The sequence below is a fragment of the Pan paniscus genome, chromosome 23, assembly GCF_029289425.2.
Source record: "Pan paniscus chromosome 23, NHGRI_mPanPan1-v2.0_pri, whole genome shotgun sequence".
Lineage (NCBI taxonomy): Eukaryota > Metazoa > Chordata > Mammalia > Primates > Hominidae > Pan > Pan paniscus.
The window spans coordinates 41,169,043-41,191,716 of record NC_085927.1 but is presented as its reverse complement, the minus strand read 5'-3'; the positions used below and the strand labels follow the sequence as shown (position 1 = coordinate 41,191,716).

At 44.6% G+C, this 22,674-nt stretch overlaps 1 protein-coding gene and 1 non-coding gene across 6 annotated transcripts in view; one reads left to right on the top strand and one right to left on the bottom strand.

The window, feature by feature from the left end:
* The window catches only part of LIMK2 (LIM domain kinase 2), a 68,521-nt gene that overhangs the window by 44,121 nt on the left and 1,726 nt on the right, over window positions 1-22,674 (bottom strand). For 3 of the 5 annotated variants that reach the window (XM_003826926.5, XM_063603413.1, XM_034949150.3), the window contains exon 2: window positions 10,775-10,874. In XM_003826926.5, the coding sequence (XP_003826974.2) occupies window positions 10,775-10,874 (100 nt within the window). Of the gene's footprint in view, window positions 1-530; window positions 9,189-10,774; window positions 10,875-22,674 lie in introns of those variants that run through there. The other 2 variants (XM_055105779.2, XM_055105780.2) reach the window with 1 other exon arrangement.
* LOC112438178 (U6 spliceosomal RNA) lies at window positions 13,740-13,848 on the top strand. Its single transcript, XR_003026656.1, has one exon. It is a non-coding gene; the product is annotated as a U6 spliceosomal RNA (small nuclear RNA).

The following is a 22,674-nucleotide window of genomic DNA, read 5'->3' as shown; positions in this document are numbered from 1 at the left end:
ACCCGCCATCATGCCTGGCTAATTTTTGTATTTTTGTAGAGACAGGGTTTCACCATGTTGGCCAGGCTGGTCTTGAACTTCTGACCTCAGGTGATCTGCCCGCCTCGGCCTCCCAAAGTGCTGGGATTATAGGCATGAGCCACTACGCCTGGCCTCTCCATTTTCTAGATGAGAAAAATGAAGCACACAAAGGGCAAGTAACTTGCCCAAAGTACACAGATAATAAAAGGCAGAACCAGGATTTGAAACTAAGCAATCTGGTTCTAGAGTGTGCTCTTAACTACAACACAATACTGCTTTCATTACTTGTGGATCTAATTAGTTCAACTCACAGAGGACAAACTTCATTTCCAAGTTCTTGGGGGAACTGCCAACCTATCCACCCCACTCCCCATCATAAATCACCTATAAGTAAAAGATACTATGCAAGTATTCCATTTTTTCCACTCTATATTGAATATATATCTTTAGTTAATGCCATCTTTCAAATATACAATTTAAGAAAACAAAATGAAACAAAACAAACTTACGATTGGAATTGAAATTTTTCAGATTTCAGGGCAATTCATAATCAGTTTGGTGGCTAGAGTAGCTGAACTCATTCTTCCTCTCTTGCCCTCCTCTCCGGAGGTACCTAGGGCTTGTTCCTGCCTGGATTGTAGCTACAGAGAAGTGCAGCTCAAGACCTGCTGCTGGAAAGAAGGACTCCTGGGGTCAGCTTCTCTGGCTTCTACTCACTATGGGATAGCTCCTCTGAGGGCAAAAGACAAAGCTTTAACTTATCACCCTGACACTTGCAGGCAATTTTCTAAAACAACCCAATGTCCGGAACTGATTCCGTCTTGCCATTTACAGTAACTGCAGCCACGGTGGCTGCTATAGGAAGGATGTGGGGAAGGGGAAGGGGAAGGGCAGGGAAAAGCCTGACTTACATCATATCTCTTGGCCACCTCTAGCAATTCATTCAACAAATATCCCTCCTATGCCAACAATATGCTCAGTGATGACACAATGAGGGGCAAAAACCCCACAGTCCATGACCAAATTGTTCTATTAGAGGTCTTAAGATATCATTAAGGAGATGATCACATGAATAAATGTGAGATTAAAACTACTTTTTTTAAAAAAGCCTCAAAGGAAAGGTCTATGAAAACATAAAACAGGGACCTAACCTATTTTTCAGGGTGAGGAATTACTTCTATATTTCTCTGAGCCATCCAGGTAAAGATCTAAACGATAAGCAGGAGTTAAGTGAAAAGAGTAAGGGGGCATTCCAGGCAGAGGGAGCAGAATGAACAAAGCCCTTGTCAGAAGGAGGGCCTGTCCAGAAGAGAGGTGAGGCTGAAGTGCAGGGAGCAGGAGGTTGTGGAGATGTGGAGAGAGGCCACATTACGGAGGGCTCTACTGTAGGCCAAATTAAGGAATTTTTTTTTTTTTTTTTTTTTTTTTTGAGATGGAGTCTTACTCTGTCACCAGGCTGGAGTGCAGTGGCGTGATCTGGGCTCACTGCAACCTCTGCCTCCCAGGTTCAAGTGATTCTCCTGCCTCAGCCTCCCAAGTAGCTGGGACTACAGGCACACGCCACCACGCCCAGCTAATTTTTGTATTTTTAGTAGAGATGGGGTTTCACCATGTTGGCCAGGATGGTCTCGATCTCTTGACTTCATGATCTGCCTGCCTCGGCCTCCCAAAGTGCTGAGATGATAGGTGTGAGCCACCGCGCCTGGCCAAGTTAAGGATTTTGGTCTTTATCCAAGAACACTGGGAAGTTGTGGAAGTATACAAGGTAGGAGAGACAACACAGAGTGACATAGTCAAGTTTTTTTATTTTATTTTTATTTTATTTTTTTTAAGATCACTCCTTCCAGCCAGGTGCAGTGGCTCACACCTGTAATCCCAGCACTTTGGGAGGCCGAGGCAGGTGGATCACTTGAGGTCAGGAGTTCGAGACTAGCTTGGCCAACATGGCAAAACCCCATCTCTACTAAAAATATAAAAATTAGCCGGGTATGGGGGCCGGTGCCTTAATCCCAGCTACTTGGGAGGCTGAGGCAGGAGAATTGCTTAAACCCGGGAGGCAGAAGTTGCAGTGAGCCGAAATTGTGCCACTGCACTCCAGCCTGGGGAACAGAGTGAGACTCTGTCTAAAACAAAACAAAACAAACAACAAAAATCACTCCTTCCAACTGCTCTATAGAGAACAGATTGGGGGGTGCAGAGTGGCTGTGGGAGATGAGGCTATTGCAGACATCCAGGTGAGATGATGGTAGCTTGGAGCAGGGTGGTGGTAGGAGAAAAGGAAAGAAGTAAATCTACCAAAATATAATTTAGAGATAAAATTGATAGGCTTGGATATGCAGGATGAGAGAGAACAGGTATCAAGGATTCCTAGGTTTCTGGCTTAGGCACTGGGTGGATGGTGGTGCCTCTCAATGACATACATGTTTCAGTGGAAGAGGAGCCAGTTTTAGGGGGAAGAATGAAAGTCCAGCAAAGTCTAGAGAAGAGAGTCTGAAGTGCCTGGAAGACACTCAAATGGACAAGCCAGGTTGATAGTACAACATATGGGTGTAGAACTCAGTGGAAAGGTTTAGGCTGGAGATACTGATTTTAGGGTCATCAGTGTGTGGAGGACAATGGAAGGAAGTCATGAGTGTGTGTAAGACTGCCTAAGGAAAAAACAGCACGCCTGAAGAAATGGTAACATCCCAGAGCTGGACAAAGAAGGGTAAGCAAACAGGTATTACCAGAGAGGTAAGAGAAAACCAGGAGAGTATGGAATGTCATGAAAGCCAAGGGAAGAGAACATTTCAAGACTGACAGATACTAATAATAAATGCTAACATCTGTTAAGTCCTAGTCATGGCCAGACATTCTGCTCAGGACTTCGAATACATGATTTAATTTAATGTTAACAACTTTTTGAGGTGGGAGCCATTTCCCTTTTCATAGACAAGGAAACTGTGGCAAAGAATGGTTAAGCAGCTGACTCATGGTCAGGTGGCTGGTAAGTGAAGCTGGCATTTAAGCTCAAGCAGCCTGACTCCGAACTTTATCCACTTTTCTCTAATACAACCCTTAGTGCAGTTTGGGAGGTCATATAAGATGAAGCCTGAAGAGTGGTCGGTAGACAGACTGATGAAGCTGTTATTTGGAATATTACTAAAGGAATGTTGTTTCAGGGGAGAAACAGAATGAAAGCCAGGCTGGAGCCCATGGTTAGGAATGCTCCATGACATTCTCTATTTCCAGCTGTCTTAGGGAACCAGTTAAGAGACCAGGCCAGGTGCCGTGGCTCATACCTGTAATCCCAACACTTTGTGAGGCCCACGTGGGAGGATCTCGAGCCCAGGAGTTTGAGACCAGCCTGGGCAACAGAGCAAGACCCTGTCTCTACAAAAAATTAAAAAAAAATTAACTGGGCATGGTAGTGTGTGCCTGTAGTCCCAGCTACTCAGGAGGATTGTTTAAGCCTGGGAGATTGAGGCTATAGTAAGCTATCATCATGCCACTGCACTCCAGCCTGGGCAATAGAGCAAGACCTATCTCAAAAATAAATAAGCTAATTAATGAATTAATTAAGAGGCCAGGCTAGTATGCCAACTCCATATCCCCCACAGTGCCTAATTTGATGCCTTTTATATATAGCAAATGACGCTTGATATATTTGGATAGTTAATATAAGATGCACAATGCTGCCATGTGCTGCTGCTAATCCTTCACATTAAACCATTCTAATGTTTTCAGAGTCCTTGATCATCACAACTACTCCATGAGATGGATTTCTTTTATGACATTTTACAGATAAGAAACTGAGGCTCACAGGGGCTAAGGAACTTGCCCACAGTTACACAGTTAGCCTAGCTCAACTAAGACTCAAATCAGATTTTCTGTCTCCAAGTCTACTGTTTTTTTTTTTTTTTTTTTTCTCCTGGGAGTCCTAGTGGAAAGCAGACTCTCTTGGGAGCCAGGGAGACCTGAGTTCAAATATCATCTGTGTGACCCTGGACAAGTTACTCCAAACCTTTCTGGGCCTTCCTGTTTTAGTATAAAATGGGGGTTGCACTGGCCAGGCACAGTGGCTTACTCCCGTAATCCCAAGCACTTTGGGAGGCTGGGGCAGGAGGATCGCTTGAGCTCAGGAGTTCAAGACCAGCCTGGGCAACGCAGTATTAATAAGACCTTGTCTCTACTTAAAATAAAAAAAAAATGGCAAGGTATGGTGGCACGCCTGTAGTCCAAGCTGCTTGCAAGGCTGAGGTGGGAGGATTGCTTGAGCTCAGGAGGTTGACGCTGCAGTGAACTATAATTGTACCAGTGCACTATAGCCTGGACAACAGAGCAAGACCCTGTCTCAAAAAAAGGTAGGGGTTGCAGGGTTATTATGAGGATTGAATCAGATAATCTAAGTGAGGTTCTTAATACAACGTTTAATTAATATCAGTTATCTATCTCTGGCCTCATCTCTCTCCATTTTTCTACCTCTGCCTCCTATAGAAGCTGTGAAACATCTGTGGGTCCTTGGTTCTCTCTTCTCAAAGTAAAGAGCAGGATTAAGGCACATTCAAGCTCATATGCTGCTGCTACATCCTAGGAGTACCACTCTGTGGTCAGGCTGGAGTCTCTTGTAGGGGCAGAGGAAGAACCAGATGTCTGCCCTTCCTTCCTCTGTCAGGCAGGCCCCAGCCCCCTGTCCAATAGCCAGCCTTAATGATCTACGGGCTGGCTGTTTCCTAAAAGATAAACTGGACAAATGAGTAAACACCTTCTGGAGAAGGCCACAGCCAGAATCAAAGGTTTAGGTTAGTAAGTGTGGCAGCAACATCAACAGCATAACAGCAGATGGCAGGGTTGCTCCACTGACTCTACATCAGGAGCCTGAGACCCAGAAGAAAGTTAACAGCACTTTTGTTGACATTATAGAGTCCATGAAGCCTTTAAACTAACACCCTTCAATGTTATCTGACACTACCAGTGTGTGGCAGGCAGGGTGAGGGCTCTTTACCCCATATTATAGAAGAGGAAACTGAGCCTCAGTGAGGTTAAGAAATATGCTTGCATTCAAGAATGCCAAGAGACTCTTGCAGGCAAGGAGTAAGAATGCCTGAGTTCAAATCCCAGCTATGCTACCTATTAGCTCTGTGACTTTAAACAAGTAACCTCCATTTCCCTATTCTCGAAGTAGGTAAGACTAGTACTACATTTTATTAAGTCATTGTAAGGATTAAATGTGCTATGCATGTTGTATGCTCAGGAGGGTGTCTGGCACAGAGTACTCAATAAGTGGTACCTATTACTGTAATTATGATTCTACCAGGCTTGCTTAGATGGGGATGAGGGGAGAGAAAATGAATGTGGCTTTCAGCATCACAGAAAGTACCCTGCTGTCAGCCAACATATTACAACACAGTCTCTGGTTGCTATGTGTGTTATTTCTTCACTGGCCTTCCTGGAGTCACTAAATTTAGCGGAAATGGTCTGTTGCCTGATGCAGTGACCACAGTCTTCTATCTGCATTAGCCCTTTCCCAGAGTATAGGTATTAGTAACCGCTTTTCAAAAGTGAAAGCTCAAATAGTCTTATGTTTGCAATCCTGAGAAAGGAAGTCCTGAAAGTTCCCAGGAGCCTTAAGAGCGGTGGATTTTCCTTCTGATAATGCTGCTAGGAACCAGGTCAAGCAATAGAGACCCACGCTGGGGCCATCAAGACTAATAGAGGTAGCTTTTCTTCCCTCCTCCTAAGCCAAACACCTTTGATCAGGGTGAACGGACAATCATCAAAAAAGTTGTCAAGGTCCTCTGGCTTGCTAACATGCCAAGAGGCCAGGTCACCATTCATAGCTCCACACTTTAACCTCAGTTACAAATGACATGCTCTCTGGCTACTCTCCTGGCCTCTCCTAAGGAGAGAGAGCCAGGTCCAGAGAACATCAGAAAGGATTGCCCCAGATACAGAATTAATGGCACTGCTCAAGGAAAGGAAAGAGAGGTACTCAGAGTTTTAAAAAAGGCCTATTGGGCTGGTCCAAGTACAATAGTGTTTACAAGTAATTGATCACTACCAGTTACCGATTTCTTTGTTCCTTTTCCACTCCCACAATTTCACTTCACTAGCCTAAAAAAAAAAAAAAAAAAAAGAAAGAAAGAAAGAAAAAAAAGAAAAGAAAAAAAGGAAAAAAAAGAGGCCTGTTGGGAAGGCTTGGGAGGACTAGTCAGCCATATGTCCAGGAGATCCAAAAGATTCTGGCCAGCTGCCTAATCGCACCAGCACAATTACTGACAGAGCTACTTTCAGTTTTGTCACTGGCCTCCATTGCACAGTCTGAGGTTCCAGCTTTAAGCTAGCTTCCTGTTGTCCTGGGCACCTGAGGGTCTGTCGGAAGGCTAACAGAGGCAGGATTATGGATGTGGCTGCAGACAGGAGAATGCGGTAATGTAAGGGAGAGATGAGGGGAGGAGTTTAGGATGGACCCCAGCAATTTCTCCATTCAATATCCAGCCCCACCCTGTGACTAGGAAAACAAAGGTACTGGGGGAAGGGGAGAAGAAAAGTCATTTCCTTTATTGTAACTGTAGCCCAGCTGGGTAAGAGCAAGGCTGGAAGGGGGCCTTGAAGAATGAATTTCTCTGAGTAGCACAGAGGGAGAGTCCTCCTCCCAGCAGGCCTGCACTACTCAGTTACTCTAAATTCATCAGAGAAACACTGGCAAGCTGGCGTGGGAGAGATCTTACAAGACCATTCAGGTTGATGCCCCATGTTCCTCAAAACCCAGGTTATCTCTGGGGTCAGACAAATACAATCCTTCCTAGCCCTGAAGATTTTCCTCCAACTGGGGCAAAAGTCAAATTAGATCCAAAAGACAGTCACTCTCCCTAGGGCAAATTACCAGGCTCTATCTGAGGGCGCCGTGACATCCAGTTTGAATTTACCAGGGGAAAGCTCAGAAGTCAGGAGATGTGCTCCTTCAGCACAGCTGGATTAGAGTCTCTGTCCTCAAGGTAAAGCTGCAACTAGGAGACAGAACCTAGATACTCTACTTCCTCCACGGGAATGATATTTGGCTTGATTGTGTCAGGGTAGTTCAAAGTTGCCCTTAATCCCTGGGGCTCCACATCAGATCACCAATGAACGTGTAATAAGAGAAATGTATACATATAGGTGTATATAGACACACACTCACAACATAATATAAAGTGACAGTTACTGATTATTAAGGGTTTTTTTTTTCATTTGTTTTGTTTTGAGACAGGGGTTTCACTCTGTCCCCCAGCTGGATGGAGTACAGTGGCATGATCGCAGCTCACTACAGCCTTGATATCCCTGGGCTCAGGTAATCATCGCTCCTCAGCCTCTCAAGTAGCTGGGACTACAGGTGTGTGCCATCACGCCTGGCTAATATTTTTGTATTTTTTGTAGAGGTGGAGTTTTGCCATGTTGGCCAGGCTGGTCTCAAACTCCTGGGCTCATGGGCTCAAGCGATCCTTCTGCCTCGGCCTCCCAGAGTGCTAGGATTACAGGCATAAGCCACCACGTCCGGCCCTATTAAGGGTTTTCTATATGTCAGATGCTATGCTAGCCACTTTATATAGGTTATCACATTTAATCCTCCCTAACAACCATGTGGCATGAGTAATATTCTTATCCTCATTTTACAGATTGGTGCCTGAAGCTCAGGGAAGTCACTTAAGGCTAGTTAATAAATTGCAAAGCCAGGATTTAAAACCATAGTCTCACTCCATAGCCTGTACTCTTGGTGGTGGTTGTTTTTTTGCGATGGAGTTTCCCTCTTGTTGCCCAGGCTAGAGTGTAATGGCACAATCTCGGCTCACTGCAACTTCCGCTTCCCGGATTCAAGCGATTCTCCTGCTTCAGCTTCCCAAGTAGCTGGGATTACAGGCATGTGCCACCATGCCAAGCTAATTTTTTTCTGTATTTAGTAGAGATGGGGTTTCACCATGTTGGTCAGGCTGGTCTCGAATTCCTGACCTCAGGTGATCCACCTGCCTTGGCCTCCCAAAGTGCTGGGATTACAGGCGTGAGCCACCATGCCTGGCCTGCCTGTACTCTTATCTACCATGCTAACGTGTCTACTTCCTCTTTATGTATTTGTGTACATATGTTATCTTTCTGTCTCTATCTCACACACACACACACACACACACACACGCACAGAGCTAACAAGCTAGCATCTGACTAGACCTACAAATGACCCAAGAGTTCAGTGCTAGGGCCAGCTCTTGTCATCCATGGCCTGAGCAAGTCTTTTTGGTTTCAGGCCTCATCTGTGATATGAATGGGTTATACCATATAGTGGGTGGTTTCTTCTAGTTCTGAAGTTTTTTAGCTCTAGGAGAATCCAGAAATTCCAAAGATTAACTTGCTCTACCCTGTCCTGCTTATTTTGGATAGAAAATATTCATACACATAGGAAAACAGCAAGAACAAATATGAACATATGGGTTACATGCCAAGGCGAGACCCAATCTGTGAACTCATTGGGTTTTGACGTTACTTATTAGTCCCAGCTATAAAATGAAAGGACCAGCCAAAGGCTTTAATTATAAGGTCCCTTACAGCTCTGACATTCTCTGCTCCTGTCATACTAAATGGAACAGAAAAGACAGAATCAACTTCCCTGGGAGTAAAAGGGGCAAGAACCAAGGCAATAAGATCCACAGAAAAGACTTGAGAGCTCTGAGTTATAGCTGAAAGGAAAGGATAATAATGATGGTTGCTCTCCAACTCTTCCAGAGGCCAGACGTCTCCAGGCCAATCCCCTATATGGTTCCCAGGGAAGAGGCAAGTGTTTAAAGGTCAACTCAATTACTTGGTATAAGCACAGGGATGTTTTACAACAAGAGCTATGTGCAGGAGCTGGAATCTACAGCACAAGGTGCCTGCCTAGTCTATCTCATTCTCAGGATATAAGCACAGCCCTACCACTTCAGACCCTGGGGGCCAGGCATGCCCATCCAGCCTCTGGAGTGGACTGCTCTTCTTTCCACCAACAAATTTCAACTATTTTACATTGTGAAGAATACAAAGACAAGTTCCCACCCTTAAGAATTCCAATCCGATGGGAGGAAGGAATAACCATTCACTGGGTGTCTACCATGTACTGGATACACTGCATATATTATTTCATTCAATCTCAACAAGATTATTACCATCCATTTTCCAGATGAAGAAACTGAGCCTCAGACAGCAGGAACAAATCTGATTTGAAGTCTGTATAATTTTTAAGGAACTGAGCTGCCTACAAAAATAATGTAGCTATAGGCAGGGTGCGGTGGCTCATGCCTGTAATCCCAGCATTTTGGGAGGCCGAGGCAGGTGGATCACCTGAGGTCAGGAGTTTGACACCAGCCTGGCCAACAAGGTGAAACCCTGCCTCTACTAAAAATACAAAAATTAGCTGGGCGTGGTGGCAGGTGCCTGGAGTCCCACCTACTAGGAGGGGCTGAAGCAGGAGAATTGCTTGAACTCGGGGGGCAGAGGTTGCAGTGAGCCAAGATCACATCACTGTACACCAGCCTGGGCGACAGAGCGAGACTCTGTCTCAATAATAATAACAATAATAATAATAATGTAGCTATAATAAAGCTAGTAACAAAAAGTAGGAACCTAGGGAGGCAACCTGTGGTGAGGAAAAGTTGGCTCTGCCAACCACACTAAAAACAACTCTTGGCTGGGCGCAGTGGTTCACGCCTGTGATTCTAGCACTTACCTGAGGTCAGGAGCTCGAGACCAGCCTGGTCAACAAGGTGAAACCCCGTCTCTACTAAAAATACAAAAATTAGCCGGGTGTGGTGGCAGGCGCCTGTAGTCCCACCTACTCGGGGGGCTGAGGCAGGAGAACTGCTTGAACTCGGGAGGCAGAGGTTGCAGTGAGCCGGGATCGCACCACTGTACACCAGCCTGGGCGACAGAGCGAGACTCTGTCTCAATAATAATAATAATAATAATAATAATAATAATAATAATAATAATATAGCTATAATAAAGCTAGTAACAAAAAGTAGGAACCTAGGGAGGCATCCTGTGGTGAGGAAGAGCTGGCTCTGCCAACCACACTAAAAACAACTCTTGGCTGGGCGCAGTGGTTCACGCCTGTAATTCCAGCACTTTGGGAGGTCGAGGTGGGTACATCATTTGAGGTCAGGAGTTCAAGACCAGCCTGACCAACATGTTGAAACCCCCGTCTCCACTAAAATACAAAAATTAGCTGCGCATGGTGGCAGGTGCCTGTAATCTCAGCTACTCAGGAAGCTAAGGCAGAAAAATCACTTGAACCCAGCAGGCAGAGGTTGCAGTGAGCCGAGATCGCACCACTGCACTCCAGCCTGGGCAACAGCAAGAATCCCTCTCATAAAATAAAATAAAATAAAAAAAATAAAATAAAATAAAATAAAATAAGAATACAAACAACTCTTGAAGTACCTGCATAATCTGTAGTGCAGCCACAGGAAAGTCACTCTTCCTGGGCCTCAGTTTCCTCACCCATAAAGTGAGGGATATGGGACAACCCTGGAAAGGGCTCCTCTCATCCCCCCACCCTGCCTCCAGTTGGCCCATTTATGGCTCTTCCAATTTAACCTGGGTTCAGGGGGCCACACTTGAGGTTTGGTCATGAGCTCTTCCTTGGTACATTCCTTTCTCCACCCTAAGATTGAAATTCTCAACTCAGAAGCTTGTTTCTGTGTTTTCCATCAGAACATGAAATAGTGCTTGGCCCATAGTACACTGGTAAAGACGGGAGGATAGGCCCACCTACCGGAAGCAAGAGCCGTGCCAGGTTTCGTTGACAGTCCTGTACCATATCTGGCTTGGAGCAATGTGGTCCCCACAGCCTGGACACCTCCAGACATCTTCACCTGCACACAAAACCAAGAGGTTGAGAGGCCCAAAGTAGCAGGAGGCAAAGGGACAGGATTCCTACCATGTAGAATAAGACTGAGTTAACAGCATCTCATTTGAAAGGGTTAGGCCAATGCTCTGCTAGATGCAGTTTCTGCCTCCACAAGATCTCTGGTAAGCACTTGTCCAACCTCTGCTCATCTCTCCAGGGACAAGGAACTCATGGCCTCAAAAGTAGTCTCATTCCATTTTCTAAAAATGGTTCTGATTATCCTTTTTTCTACTGAAACAAAACTTGCCTTTTTCTAGAACTTTCAGCCTTTGCTTATAGCTCTGAGAAGAAGAAACGAACACAATCTCCTTCTTTTCAGTGTCAGCCCTTCCTATGACTATTCCCAGCCAACAGCCAGAAACTTCTCTCTGGGTTAAACATGTTACTGCCTTTTCCTATTCCTCAAAAGCCCTGGTTTTTCAGATTTTTCCATCACCTAATCCAAGAGCTCATTTATTCAACCAACATTGAATAAATTGGTCCTCTAGATCAGCAGTCCTCAACCTTTTTGGCACCAGGGGCCAATTTTTCCACGGACCCTAGGCTGGGGGTTGGGGGGCGGGGGGATGGTTTTGGTATCAAACTGTTCCAACTCAGATCATCAGCCATTAGTGAGATTCTCATAAGAAGCATGCAACCCAGATCCCTTGCATGTGCAGTTCACAATAGGGTTCACACTCCTATGAGAATCTAATGCCACCACTGATCTGACAGGAGGCAGAGCTCAGGCAGCAATGCTCACTGGCCCGCCGCTCACCTCCTGCTGTGCAGCCTGGTTCCTAACAGGCTACAGACCCGTACCAGTTGGCGGTCCAGGGGCTGGGGACCCCTGTTCTAGATACAAAGCTCTTTGTATGTTGGAGGCTGTTAGATTACATAATCTCTGCTCCTTAAGAAGCAAATCCACTGGAAAAGAACTGCTCTTTCATGTTGTTGATTTTTCACTTGGATGTTATTTCAGAGATAGAACCAAGTACTATTTTAGTTCAGAAAAAGAAAAGTAATGGGTATAAAAGGGGAAGAACAAATATTTAATGAATGCCTCCTATATGTCAAGGACTCTGCTAGGTGCTTTCATAGACCTAATCTCATTTAATTCTCAAAACAATCCTGTGACACAGGTATTATTATATTCACTTAATGGATAGGAAAATTAAAACTTGAGGCAGGGGGCAGGGTTGACTAGCTAAGTGGTGGATCTAGCATTCATACTCAGGTCTGGCTCATTCTAAAGCTTCTGCTCTTTCCATTCTACCATGTCAACTCTTGTTCACTCCAATGAGGGGAACCAGGAAAGTCTTTGTAGAGGAAGCTGACACTTGAGCTGAGCCTTGCAAGATAGGGAAGACTTACCTATCACTGGCTGAGAAAGGAGGGTGAAGGGTTGTGTGAGCTCAGAGACCAGCATAGACAAAAGCACAGAGTCGGTCCATGTTCCTCCAAAAAAGAGAGGCCTCAAACAAAATACAATACTCCTGGTATGGCTCAGATGTCAACTTCTTGAAATAAAGAGGACAGCTGAGATCAAGCTGTGGTACCTGACTCAGCCCTAGAAAGCAGGACAAGGTTGTTACAAGACTCCCTTGTGCGCTCTGTGTATGCAGCTTTGTTCTCTCTGGGTAACTACAGACTGCCACAGGCACAGTGACAGTCACCGAACCCTGTTTCACAGGCACAGGGGCCATGAATAGACAAAGCACAGCTCCTGGCACTTCAAGATTGCTCAACATCATTCTGGAGCAGCCAGTGTACACAGTTGTCCCCCTCGTTCCCCAGAGAAGAGTTAAACAAGCTGGCAAGAGGCCTTAAAACACCACCTCAACCCACCCATTCCACTCTTCTCATGCCTCAGTAATAGGATATATATATGCCCATCACTCATTCTTCCTGGGTCTAAAATCCTCAGACTCCTTGTCAAGAGGGGCCTTTTTGGTTTTAGGGTGACAGTGGTCAGACAGTATGCCATCACTCTCACAAACTCCAAGGTAGAAAGTCTGAGAGACTCACTCAAACCAATCCCAGGTTGGGTTACGGACAGTGGACAAGACAATGAATTAGTGAGAGATTTTAATGAACACAAACATCCAAATGAATCTTCCAAGTTTTGGAAATATTTTTGGAACTCTTACATGTAAGAGCTTTCAGGGTCAGTTTATGAGCTGCCATGCCCCACCCCCAGCAAATCTCATTATTTTAGAGCCACACCTTGTTTCTTGTTTTTACTTTTTAACCCAAAATTAAGTCTGTAACCTGACCACCCACTTACTCAACAATTCAATCTCTTGGCTCTGAATGATTTCTATTTCCAAAATTCAAACAGGATCAGGACTTTCCACCATGAGGATATTCAAGATAACTTGTTATTGCCATACCCTCCAGAGCTTGCCCTGCTTTCTCCAGTCTTGAGAAACCCAAAGACATTCAATCAACACTTACTTTAGTACCTGCTCTGGGTTAAGCATGAAAGACCCGAAATCAAGACCCTCTACTCTCTCCTCTCATATCCACCTGGTTTCACTTTCCAAATGTCTCTCTAGCCCTTCCCTGTCCTTCACCCCAGCCCTACTTCAGATTTTTGGCTTCTTTTCCCTATCTACTGTACTCAGCTGGCTCATTCACACTGCAAGCTATCTCAGCTCTGGGTTAGACTCCCCAGTGTCCACAGAACAAAGGCTGGGCTACTCAGTATGACACCCCTGTTCTGGATCCCATTCCACCTTACTTCTTAGAAGAAGTGCACTTTTAGTTATCTTTACAGCACCCCTCTCCCTCACTGGCTCCTCCTTATCTTTTAAATAAGTTCAAGTCACTGCCATCAAAAAAACCTCTGGTACTCTCGCTTCAGCAGCACATACATTAAAATTGGACTGAGACAGGGAAGGTTAGCATGGCCCCTGCGCAAGGATGACATGCAAACTCGTTAAGTTTTAAAATCTAATTTAGTTTTAAAATCTAATTTTTAAAAAAACCAAACCACTGGATCCCATTTTCTCCTCTAGCTACCACCCTTGTTTCTCCCCTTCACAGCCACATGTATGAAAAAGTTGTCTTGGGAGGCCAAGGTGGGTGGATCATTTGAGGTCAGGAGTTTGAGACCAGCCTGGCCAACATGGTAAAACCCCACCTCTACTAAAACTACAAAAATTGGCTGGGCATGGTGGTGCACGCCTGTAGTCCCAGCTACTCAGGAAGCTGAGGCAGGAGAATCGCTTGAACCCAGGAGGTGAAGGTTGCAGTAATCTCGCCACTGCACTCACGCCTGGGCAACAGAGCGAGACTCTGTCTCAAAAAAAAAAAAAGAGGCTGGGCACAGTGGCTCATGCCTGTAATCCCAGTACTTTGGGAGGCTGAGGCGGGTGGATCACCTGAGGTTGGGAGTTTGAGACCAGCCATGACCAACATGGAGAAACCACATCTCTACCAAAAATAGAAAATTAGCCAGGCATGGTGGTGCATGCCTGTAATCCCAGCTACTCAGGAGGCTGAGGCAGGAGAATGGCTTGAACCCGGGAGGCAGAGGTTGCAGTGAGCTGAGATCTCGCCATTGCACTCCAGCCTGGGCAACAAGAGTGAAACTCCAACTCAAAAAAAAAGAAAAAAAGTTGTCTACACATCACTGCCCTCATTTCCTCACTTCCCACTTTCTGCATAATGCACTGCAATCTGGCTTCCACCCCCACCATTTCTCTGAAACTGTCTCACCAAGGTCAACAGTAACAGTAACTGCTTATTGCTAAATTCAATGGACCCGCTTCAGTCATTCTTTCAGCAAATATTTATTGCATGCCAACTATGCATCTGACACTGTGTTGGGGAAAGAGGAGCAAACAAGAGAGAGATTAAACACAAAGCAAATATTAAACAATAATATAATTATTTATTGAGGGCCTGGCGCAGTGGCTCACGCCTGTAATCCCAGCACTTTGGGAGGCTGAGGCAGGTGGATCACAAGGTCAGGAGTTCGAGACCAGCCTGGCCAATATGGTGAAACCTTGTCTCTACTACAAATACAAAAATTAGCCAGGCATGGTGGTGGGCGCCTGTAGTCCCAGCTACTCAGGAGGCTGAGGCAAGAGAATTGCTTGAACCTGGTAGGCGGAGGTTGCAGTGAGCCAAGATCATGCCACTGCATTCCAGCTTGGGCGACAAAGCGAGACTCTGTCTCAAAAAATAATAATAATAATAATTATTTATTTATAATTGGGGCAAGTGGTACGAAGATATCAAGTTCATAACTAGGAAAAGGGCGGGCGGGCAAAGTATTCCTTGAGGAAGTAATTTCCAAGCTGAGCTCTAAAGGATGAATACAAATTAACGGGGCAAAAAAGGGGTGAAGGAAGGCTAACACTGGAGAGGGGGGACATGTGCGAAGGCCCTGGGGCAGGAACAAAAACTTCTCACACATCATTAAAGTTGGCTTTTGCTACCTCCAAAGGGCTAGCAAACCATGTCTGGCCCCTGGTCTGCTACAATCCTTCAATAAACAATTACTGAAAGAGCAAATGGTCCTTACAATGTGGTCCCAAAGGACCCTTCTCTCTCACCATTCCTTACAAAAGAATGCTCTAGTTACATTTTGACCTATTTTCTATTCCTGCCACTTTTATTCATGTACTTGCATCCTGACATTCACACCTCCAGTTATTCTCTATGTATAAGCTTCTCTATCTTTTCCCTTAATCAAAAAAAAATTTTTTTTTTTTGAAACAGAGTTTTGCTTTTGTTGCCCAGGCTGGAGTGCAATGGCACAATCTCGGCTCACCACAACCTCCGCCTCCCGGGTTCAAGTGATTCTCCTGCCTCAGCCTCCCGAGTATAGCTGGGATTATGGGCATGCGCCACCACGCCCGGCTAATTTTGTATTTTTAGTAGAGACGGAGTTTCTCCATGTTGGTCAGGCTGGTCTCAAACTCCCAACCTCAGGTGGTCTGCCCACCTCGGCCTCCCAAAGTGCTGGGATTACAGGCGTGAGCCACTGCTCCCGGCCCCTTAATCAAATTTCTATCCTTTCTTTAAAGTTCCCTAAAATCAGGCAGTGTTTGTTTCATTTTGTCTATACCTATTTTACATAATTTGTTATTTAATTACAGTTCACTGCATATGTTTCTCTCTCCTTCAGTCCCTCTCTCTCCACTCTCCTCCCCCATACCCCATTCAGAGAACTAAGGTGTAAGAATTGTATCTTTATTATGTTCTTATCTCCAGGGCCTAACCTTGGGCCTGGTGCAAAACAGACATTCCTTTGTGTGGTGAACCCAACTGAAAATTTGGATCCAACTGCCAGCTATAAAAGCAATTTCCAAAGATAAGTTCCAAAGGTCAGCACAGATGATTCCACTGGAATAACTGTTCTGGCTCCCAGATTACCTATGAGTAGTCTCATGTGGATAAACCTGGCCTCAGTTTACCTGTTATGCATTCACACTGCTTTTCTGTTAGGAAGTACCTGAGCAAAGATATTCACCCAAAGCACACAGCCTCCTACGCCCAGACCCTCTTCAAGAGAACACTCTTGACTTCTTTAGCTCTCTTACAGTCTTAAAAATTCATTGATCTATTCTCTTACCACCTTTATTCTAGGAAATGTAAAAGAAATGTAATACCGTAATGCAAAGTCTTAGGGATTTCTGTGAAGCCTAGTGGAGGATCAATCCAAAGTCCAGTCAGCCTGGGAAGTTCTTTCTTAAGAAAATATCTCATTGTACCAGGCTGTTCATTCTCTCCCTCTATAGTGTTTACCTCTCATATTTGCAGACTTATCAACAGTGGCTACTGATTGTTAAGAGTCCAGAAAAGGGCCGGGCGCGGTGGCTCACGCCTGTAATCCCAGCACTTTGGGAGGCCGAGGCGGGTGGATCACGAGGTCAAGAGATCGAGGCCATCCTGGCTAACACGGTGAAACCCTATCTCTACTAAAAAATACAAAAAATTAGCCGGGCATGGTGATGGGCGCCTGTAGTCCCAGCTACTCGGGAGGCTGAAGCAGGAGAATGGCATGAACCCGGGAGGTGGAGCTTGCAGTGAGCCGAGATCGTGCCACTGCGCTCCAGTCTGGGCGACAGAGCCAGACTCTGTCTCAAAAAAAAAATAAAATAAAATAAAGAAGAGTCCAGAAAAGGAGCTTGATTTAAGTAAATGTTCACAGTACCCTCAAACAATAAAGGACCCTTATTAGGTGTTTAATAAACAGAAAACTGTGTTTTCAGTTATTATTGGAATTTGTTGCTTTTAATAAGTGCAACTGTGCAACGTAAGGTGAGCACTGCAACAAATGTCTCATTATAGGGGTTCTCACCTTTAAGACCTTTTCAATCTTGGTATAAAATACATTCACTTTACATTCACTTTATGAATGCTTCTCTCTCCCAACTTAATTAGCAATGTGGCCCTCAAACAAATGTGAATCCACTGGGGCAGGCGCCAAAAAAAAAAAAAGAAGGAAAATAGACTTGCCTAACCATCACAAAGCTACTGAAAGATGGTCCAGGAGGGACTCAAACCCATGCTCAGAGACTACCATGCCAGTCATATTTTTAATACCCTATGCAGCCTCAGACAAGTTGAGACTTGCTCAAGAACACACAGCTATTCAGTGGAAGGGCTTGGCCTGGTATCCCAGCTCAGAGCCAATGCAGTCCCTACAACGTTCACCTTAAATTTGGTCTAAGAGCTTGGTTTCTGCAAATGAGTCCTTTTTAGGCTTCAAAATGGTGAGAAATCCTCAAGCACTGAGAGCTCATGAGACTCTAATGCCTAGCTTAAATCAACATCCTATCCTTTCATTTAAAAAAATCTTTGAAGCTTCTCACGTTCCACCAGACAATGAGAACCAGGAACAAAACTCAGCCAATTCAGTGCAGCATAAAACAAGTATGGTAACCCCTGGGCCCCTTGGGAACTGGCGGGTCAGGTGTATAAATCCCACTTGTTCTGGGACAAAGCAGAAAGCAGAAGGGCAGGGCAGCAGCTGCTGGGGAAAAGCCAAGAGAAAAAGATCACATTTTAATGAAGTGACTATCAAAAAGACTAACAGTAAGGATTAACATTCCTCTAGATACTCTCCCTGTAACCCAAAGGGTTTTCTTCCTCAGTAGCTTACCAAATTTTACCAAAAGGAGTGTCTCAGGAAAAAAAAAGATTAGATGACTTTTAAAAGAGCTTTTGAGCTTCTCTAAACCTTAGATTGTTCTTTTGTAAAAGGAGGGATCAAGTGATTTCTTCCAGCTCTGAGAGACTGACACCAAACCAAGGGCCTCTCCTTTTTCAGGTTAAGGCACAGACACAGGTATCTCAGAAAGTTTCCTTCTTGCTGTTATTCTCTTCTTCCCTTCTTTGGTTTATTTGGAAAAATTTGTGAGGGGTAAATATATGTGTGTTTGAAACCTGAATCTGTCACTGTTTGCCTCTGTGTCCTTGGGCAAATTATTTGACCTCTCTGAGCTTGTCTCCTAATCTTTAAAAAGAGGATAATACCACCTGCTTTACAGGATTACCAAGTGGATTAATAGAAATAATGTAATAGATGTGAAAATATCTCCCATGGTGCCAGGCACTTAGTTGGACCGATTTGTGACTAACTTCTCTTCCTTCCTGCGTGTGTATCTAGGAAGTTGGCTGGGGAAAAGGTTAAGCTGAATACAGAAACTTCTAAAATCTGAAGGGAAGGTTTTCAAAACAAACTCAGCAAACTTTTTTCTATGTGCCCATGTACAAGGCACAGAGTAGGCCAGGAATTACTGGGGCCCTTGGTGTGTACTCATGGGGTGTGAAGGACATGGATATACACAGAAATAACATGTCAGAGAGGGACAAACCAGGTGCTACAGGCAAGGCAAGCTCAGTACATTAACAAAATACACTGCAGTGACAAATGAGACAGATGGTTCTTATGTCTTTCAGGCCACCCAGACTGCAACTTCCAACCAGAAGTTCATTCAACTGTGAATGAGTAGGCATTTTCCTATCTATGGAAGGCCTATAAAAATATCTTTATCAGAGAACTGGTTAACCAACTGATATATTCTCATACAGCAGTTCTCTGCCAGTTGTCAATGACAGAGGAAAAAAACTACTTTATGCCAGGCAATGTCCTAAGCACTACGCAAGTATGAGCTAACTGAATACAAAGATCCCATGAGATCAGGACTAGTCTTAAAGAACTATTATTGTTCTCATTTTACGGAAGAGGAAACTGAAATACTCAGCTAATAAATGTTTGAGCTGGGATTAGACCACAGGTCTAGTCTCCAAAGCCTGTCTTTTTTTTTTCTGAGACGGAGTCTCGCTCTGTCACCCAGGCTGGAGTGCGGTGGTGCAACCTCGGCTCACTGCAACCTCTGCCTCCCAGGTTCAAGCAATTCTCTGCCTCAGCCTCCCGAGTAGCTGGGATTACAGGCACCTGCCCCCATGCCCGGCTAATTTTTGTATTTTAGTAGAGATGGGGTTTCACCATCTTGGTCAGACTGTTTTGAACTCCTGACCTTGTGATCCACCCACCTCAACCTCCCAAAGTGCTGGGATTGCAGGCGTGAGCCACTGCACCTGGCTCAAAGCCTGTCTTTAACTACATTTTAGACTTTCTTTCCTGGACAAAACAAATTACAGGCAGAAAGACATGATAAAAAAGAATCCCAGAAAGAATGTTCAAGGAACACTTTAATGAAACCAGGCATTGGTTTCATGTTCTAGTTACTATTCAATGTAAATTAATAGGTAAAATAGTCTAATTCTTTCTACTATATAAAAATAGATCAAGGATGAGAAAGAAGGTAGACTTGTAAGAGACTGCTACAGTTTTAGGTCCTCTCATTGAAATGAGATGTGTGTGACGGTGGGCCCTATTAGCCCCGCTCAAGGTTACACTAACAAGAAGGCAGCCCTGTTCTGGGAATCAGCTCAGCCTCCAGAAGATGCAGAAAATCCACCATGAATGTGGAAAGCCTAATACAGCCCCTTGATCATGATGGATTTTTATTTAGTTTTGAAATCTTGTGGTCATTTTGGACCCTACCCTGCTCCATCACATATCCAGGACCATCCAAGTCACCCTGGCCTGCCTACGTCAGGAGGCATCTTTTATTGGTTGGTGCCTTCTTCATTGCTACCACTAAGACCTCATCTCAGGGCCCACTATACCCACCTCCAGATTGGTGGCCCTGTGCCCACATCATGAGTCTTCCTTTCTCTAAACCTACGGTGCCTACTGTAGACTAGAAACTTCCAAAATCCTCAGCCTGGCATTAAACCCTCTAGTCCGGTTGCACCCACATTCTCAGCTGTACCTTCCACTTCCTATGAATCTTCCACCTCCCAATCCTTGCCTCTACCACACGTATTTGCTACCCTTTATGAAGACCTGAAACTTGCCTACTTTTGTCTCCTACTCCCAAAGTTTCTTCCCTACTAAGATATCATCTTCCCCACCTTCTTTAAGCCTATTTAAGATTTCTCAAATCTTACCCACTTCAAGAAGTATTCCCTAACCAAAACTGATGGCCACCCTGGATACCCTGCTATTCTTTAAACATGCCAAACACATTCCCTGACAACTCACTTCTTCTATCCCCTTACCCTACTTCACTTCTCTTCAATGGATTTATCCCTGAATATGATGTTCATACATTTACTTGCTGTCTATCTCTCCCCACCAGAACATACACTACATGAGGGAAGGGATTTGGTCTATCTTGTTCCTTGCTGTATCCCTAGGGGCCAAAAGAGTTTAGCACATAGCAGGAACTCAATATATATTTGTGGAATAAATGTATGAAGAGAATTCTCCCTCATCTTTGAAATTCTATAATGTTATCATATGCAAGCCTTATAACAGCTTGTCTTATCAATTTTTTTCTTTTTTTTAAGAGACGGGGATCTTGCTATGTAGCCCAGGCTGGAGTGCGGTGGCTTTTCATAGGCGCAATCCCACTACTGATCAGCATGGCAGTTTTGTTTTTTGCCTTAATTACCTTAACTAGACAGTAAGTTTCTCAGAGGCACAAACTATATATAACTCATTTCCACAAATACTTATTAAGGGCTTACCATGTGCCAGACCCTGTACGTCTTAAGCAGCCTGGAATACTGGAAAGAACACTGCAGAAGTCCTACCTTGGTTCTGGCTCTACCACTAGTTGAGTGACCCTGGACAACTCCGTTTTTTTTCCCTGAGCCTCAGTTTCTTCATAGGTAAAACAAGGAGACTATACATTATCTCAAAACTCTCTCCTGGCTCTAACACCTGTTAAAATTTATAAGAGGTAAAACTTGGTCCTGCCCAGTGCCACAGACATCACAGGCACTCAGTAAATATTTGATTTGTTGTTGATTCTCCGGTTACACGAGGAATCTGAGGTGTCTCAGAACATGGTTTGAATGGAATAACAAGTGAAAGTTTAAGTCCCACTTCCTTCTCAGACTCCATAGTCAACTTCATTCTGCTTTTTGTGCTACAGAGAGGAGGAAGCACTAAACTTGAAGTTGGAAAATATGAACTCTGACCACCACTGCTCATTTAGCTATGGAACCTTGTCATTTCTGGGCCTGTCTCCTCATCTATAAAAAAGCCATACTTGGCTGGGCATGGTGGCTCACGCCTATAATCCTAGCATTTTGGGAGTCCAAGGCGGGTGGACTGCCTGAGCTGAGGAGTTTGAGACCAGCCTGGGCAACATGGTGAGACCCCGTCTCTAATAAAAATACAAAAAATTAGCTGGGCGTGGTAGCACTTGCCTGTAGTCCCAGCTACTCAGGAAGCTGAGGCAGAAGATTCACTTGAACCTGGGAGGTGGAGGGTACAGTGAGTCTGGATCGCGCCACTGTACTCCAGCATGGGCAACAGAGCGAGACTCTTCCTCCCCACCCCCCACAAAAAAATCAAAAAACCATATTGACCTCCAAGCTCCAAGGCTCAAAGGCACTACATGCCTTCCTACCCTAGGGCCTTTTTATGCTGTTTCCTCTGCCTGGAATGCTCTGTGAGATTTTTTTGCCAGGCTAACTTTTACTTATCTCCAGGGGTCAGCATAAACTTGCATTTTTAAGAAAAGTATTCCCTTCAAAAAAAAAAAAAGTAGAGGATGGGCATGGTGGTTCATGCCTGTAATCCCAGCACTTTGGGAGGCTGAGACAGGAGGATGGCTTGAAACTAGGAGTTGAAGACCACCGTGAGCAACATAGTGAGACCCTGTCTCTACCAAAACAGAAAAAAAAGTAGAGAAAACCCTCACCCCTGGTGCACTCTTACAGCACTTATCTCAATTGTTTACCTTAACTATTATAGCATTTATTGCAATTGTTACAATTATTTATTGTCCATCTCTAGGATTATTAAGCACCACAAAGCCAAGAACTATGTCACCACTGTACTCAGCATTTGGCTAAGTATATGACACAGAAGAATCCAACAAATATTCTTTGAATGAAAGAAAGAATGCATAAACTAATGCATCTAGAGGCTTTATGCCTCTAGACTATTGTACTGTGAAACCTTTCACAATTTTCTAAGAAACAGGGTTCAAGACAGGCAACCTATATTACACAGCTGTTAGAAAAAGTTACTGGAAATCGGCCGGGTGCGGTGGCTCACGCCTGTAATCCCAGCACTTTGGGAGGCCGAAGCGGGCGAATCACAAGGTCAGGAGTTCAAGACCAGCCTGGCCAATATGGTGAAACCCCATCTCTACTAAATATACCAAAAAAATTAGCCGGGCGTGGTGGCGGGCCCCTGTTGTCCCAGCTACTCGGGAGGCTGAGGTAGGAGAATCGCT